Genomic DNA, 4,840 nt, shown 5'->3' on the forward strand with positions numbered 1-4,840 from the left:
TTTAGTGCCATGTTTTGTGCATTTTTGTGATTTTTGTTGATTTCACTGTTTAAAACGGTTCCCAAGCATAGAGCAGAAACGCTACTGTTCCTAAACACAGGAATGTCTCCGTATGGAGAAAATTCACATACCGGATAAGCTTCATTCAGGCATGAGTTACATCCAGGCTGTTGACTGTGAATTTGATGTTTATGAAGCGACAATATACATTAAAGTGTATTGATGCAGTAACACACACTGAACAAGGTTGTGTTGATCAGTTCACAGAAACAACACGATCAGCGGCTCATAGGAGCCTGACCCTGTAAGTGAGGAGCAGTGGGTCAGCATTCGCTAATTCAGCATTCTCAGTGACTTTATAGGACAGAACTACCCCAAATAAGGAGAATCGAGTATAATTTGTTTGGCAACAAGAGAGAACAAAGATAGGCAAAAAATGGGAATTTAGTTCACCGATCGAAAGTGGAAGACTTTCACGAGGAGGTCATGATCAAGCATCAGGGGTGGAAGACTCTTACAAGGGGTAAGGCCAGAGAGATAGGAGTTGGCAGTGATGAGTGTCTGCCATCTAAGTTAAAATGATCATATATGGCGAAGAAATAATTTGGCTGGCCCAAGAGACTTATTTCGGATGAACGTGAGTGAAACTCCAGAGAAAGATTAGCCTCGCACAAGTCTCTTTGCTCTGTAAAGCCCACAGCAGGATGAGGAGTGGTATGTACAACCAAAAGGTTCCAGCTCAGTTAAACTCTCTGTGGTCCCATGGGGTGATGAAACCTGGGGTGGCTCTTGACAAGCACACAGATGCTGCCTACACAGGGAGATGGTGCAACTGCAAGAGAAGCTGCGGAAGAAGCAGCCCTTAGGAGACGCGGCATGCCTTGACACAGCTTTTCTGTGACCGGGGACTGAAAGCTGAAGATTTTATTTTATTTGCTCTTCACTTCAGAGCATAACATACTCTTTTTTATTTTGTTTTTTAACGAGGCTCCAGCTTCATCCTGGATCCCTCCTCCTAGCGCCAGTCTGTACTCCAATGAGTGTGCTAAATCCCGACACAGGCATGCATCTTGCAGAATACGTAGCGTTGGTGTTACATAAAGGCCCTATTGAGTTTTTTGAGTTGTATTGAGTTGTTCTTCCTTTCTCCACTCTACCTTGTTCGTGTGGCTCTATGGATGTGGGGTTTGTTGCTTTCGAGCAGCTGTAGAGTGTCACCGAGCATACTCACCACATTTCTACTCATGCTCTCCCCCAGTGCTGGACTCCTAGCCGGTCCCCAGTTCCCACTCCCATAGTTAGGGAAAAGGGGGAGACGAATAGAACAGTTAACCTTCCAGCAACATGCCCTTCATTTTGAGACCATAGTCATGGCTCTACCTCCTCTCGTCCTTCTTACCTTCACTGGGTAGAGGACAATATCCACTCATCGGGATAGTGACTCATTCCTGCATCATGAGAACATGCAAAGTCTCACTTCCTGTACAGCAGCTGCTCATTTGATTACTCCAAACTCTCTTGGAGAAGCAGAGGAATACATTTGCTTATTAGATTTTTTTTTTTTTTTTTAAAGGCACAGGGCTAATTCCCAAGTCTGATTTTGCCTGAAGGCTGTCAAAGAGTGTGTGTGTGTGTGTGGCTGGCAGGGTGGGGGAACCCAAAACTAAAACTTAAATGCCATTTAATGTACTTTGACTTTAAAATAAATACATGCCCCCCAAAGGCCAAGGACAGAGAAAGGAGAAGTGGACACAAATCAAGGAACCACGGAAGCCAAAATTAGTACTGTCCTCAAGGACCAAGTGCCAAGCTGTACGGACAGACACATGGTCTTCGGCAGAAGCAAAGCTAGAGAAAGACTCTCGCTGACAGAGAGAAAAGAAAGCCCGTGACTTGCGGAATCAGTTTTTATTTCTGAGTCATACAGAGAGGCTATATATATATATGTATACATATATATAATTTTTTAATATGGTGTTGTTACATATCTTTATATTATGAATCCACTCTATTTAGGGATAAATTATTTATTTATTTACCAAAACAGACTCTAATAGATACTTTATTCTGAGCAATCTGATACATGGTAGAAAAACTTTCAAATATAGAAAATATTAGTTTGTGCACATCTAAATGTGTCTAAGGGAGCAGACTACGGAGGCATTGTGATTAGAGGAGGCATAAACGTGATGCTGTAACCAAATACTGAAAATGACAGCTTAGTAACACGAAAGCTTAGAGTAGTGACTTCTCACACATGTTGGAGCCTGTCTCAGGAGGTGACCCCACAAAACATTGTATGGCTTCAGTGAGGAACTTCAGGATTTTCCCCCACCCCTGGCAATTGCCCTGACACCCTCTTTCTCTCCTCAATGGTAGCTTCTGAGTAGATTTATGTTCTTTGTGAATCAAGGACTTATGCAGACAGCAGTGGCCCCCTTGGGATTTGCCCCGAAAGCCCTCGGTTCCCTGACCTACAAACCTATAGGAAAAGTGCAAAACCATCCCCAGAAGTCAGCACCAAAGCAAGAAAGCTCAGAATGCAAGAGCTAGCTAGCTACTGATGTGAGTGTTTACCTCTGTCTACCTATCTGCCTAGGGATTCATTGTTCAGGATTCTTCTAGAATTCTACTTACTTGGACAGAATCTACAGAGTGGCTTTTCTCTAGCACGTGCACTTAATGCATCTTTTTAAGAGACTAAAATGGCAGATGCCTATTGGAATGGCGGTGTGGCCCACGGAACAACCCGAACAAAATCAGTGACTGGAAGAGAAGTTCACGATTTCCATGTAGGAAGATGAAGCTTCCAAGAGAAGACCACCTGAGTGGTTCTCCGTGAACAGGCTAAGACAAGCTCAAGCGAAATGTGAATGGTGAGACCACTGCCATGTCTGGTTGACTACAACAAGACTCCCCTGTGAGGAGCTCTGTGTCCTCAGGATTGCACCAACTAAACACAACCCTGCCTTCTTCATGCCTTTCTGTGGTTAGGGGTGCTGCTTCATTCATTCTCCAAAATGGGACACAGCTGAGCAAAAGGGAGCATTGTCAGTAACCCTGCTAGGCCAACAGCGGTCTTGGGGTGAACGTTGCAAATGTTAGGTCACTGGTCTTAGGTCAACACTGAGCTCCAGGAGAGGCATAATGTGGGCTTCCAAGGGTGGAACTGGGCACAGACAGAGCATATGTTCGAGGGCTTTTCTATTGGACAAGACAGAGGTCAGAAGGGAGGAAACCCAAAAGAACACAGTTCCACAAGATGCTTGGCTGAAAGGGACACAGAGGGGAACTCGGCTAAGTATGGCTTCTGGAGGAAGGAGCGCTGACCTGTGTGTATGCGCACACATCTGGAAGGTGGGTGGGAGGCAGACATGAAGCGAATGGTGTCAGCCACATCCCATCACCTGTACAAAGAGGTCTACCTCAAGGCATTTGAAAATGCAGGATGCCCAGGACTCAAGTGCCCTGGACGTCTCTCCTGGATGTAGCCACCCCCGCAGCCCATGCGGGAATCCTGGTCTAACACTTTAGTAAGGAAATAGTTCCGGCTTTGTGGGCCTCCTAGTCGGCTGTCTCTGCGGCTGCTAGATGGAAAAGTAGCCCCAGAGAGTTTGGGCACCAATTCGTGTGGCCGTGTTTCCATGGATACGGAAATCGGAGTAATTTTCATGTGTCCATAAAATATTAAAAAAATGTTTTTCGACCCCAATGAGAAAGCCATTCTTAATGAGAAGGCCATGTGGAAACAGGTGGTGTGCTCCATTTACCCAGGCCTTTGCCAGCCCCTCTGCTAGAGGCCCGCGGGTCTGAAAACACGTTGGTATTTTAAAGGGCGCGTGAAGACTCCGCAGAGGAACTTTGCAAATGAGAGGCCACACTCCTATTTCATGTTAAACCTCCGATCAGATCAAAGTGACTGAAAGCAGACTGCTTTTTGTAACGCCCGTGAGAGAGAACTTGAGATAAATGAAGGTTCCGAAACAATGAATTTCTGAGCAGACCGCCGGACACTCGAGTCCTCGGCATGCGCAGCGGAACCTTTTGGACCACGCTGACAGAGAACGAGCAAAAAATGCCACCATCCCTCCTCAAGCTTCTCAGCGTCGAGGTCTTCAACGTTCGTAGGGGAAATGATGATTTTTGAGAAGGCCAACTCACAGAAAACACGACGCCTGATTTGATAACTAAAATAAACCTGATGTGAATTAGAAAATCTGGGTCCCTTTGAGACGTTAGAGACAATTCACGGGGCAAGACCCAAGGGGGTACACTCAGCTGACGGTGACTTCACACCTGAATCTGGTTACAGCTGGGTTCAGTGAGCCGAGGGTTTTAAAAGCGGAGTTCCACGGGGGACAACTTGCCTGGGGAGTGCCGAGCCCCAGGTATTTTAAACCTAAAATGATCACCAAGGAGAAATCTAGCTAATCTCCGGAAACGAACTCGCTCATGATTAAGAGCGGACAGAAGGTATCTGATCTGTCAAGACCAGTCTAAGAAGAGGAGATACAGCGCACCAAGGGTTGACAGGATATTGGAACGGAAGGTCCTATTGTCTTGCTAAGGTTCAACTGAAATCTTTGAGGCACGTAACTGGCAAAATAGGAAAATACACACAATTTCATAAAATACGTGAAGAGTAAACAAATTCCCTTACTGTTTTTTCCCCTTAGAAATTTAGAATGGCACCAGGTAGTGCAAAGTGGAAAGAAGCAGCATTCGCCCCACGTCCTCCGGGTGGATGGGCTGTAGCAGAATCGTAAAGCAGGAGACAATCCTCTTCTTCCAAGCACGGCCAACTAGGGCTTTCCTTTTAGCTTCAGGTCAATACTTAGGG

At 45.7% G+C, this 4,840-nt stretch overlaps 1 protein-coding gene across 6 annotated transcripts in view; it reads right to left on the reverse strand.

Moving 5' to 3' along the window:
• Positions 1 to 2,011: 2,011 nt before the first annotated feature.
• The window catches only part of PRUNE2 (prune homolog 2 with BCH domain), a 260,295-nt gene continuing 257,466 nt past the window's right edge, over positions 2,012 to 4,840 (reverse strand). For all 6 annotated transcript variants that reach the window (XM_082694463.1, XM_082694459.1, XM_082694462.1 and 3 more), the window contains one exon: positions 2,012 to 4,833. In XM_082694463.1, coding sequence (XP_082550589.1) covers positions 4,803 to 4,833 — 31 coding nt within the window. In that variant the 3' untranslated portion in view covers positions 2,012 to 4,802. The remainder of the gene's footprint in view (positions 4,834 to 4,840) is intronic.

This window comes from Mustela nivalis (genome assembly GCF_964662115.1).
Source record: "Mustela nivalis genome assembly, chromosome: 13".
Classification (NCBI taxonomy): Eukaryota; Metazoa; Chordata; class Mammalia; order Carnivora; family Mustelidae; genus Mustela; species Mustela nivalis.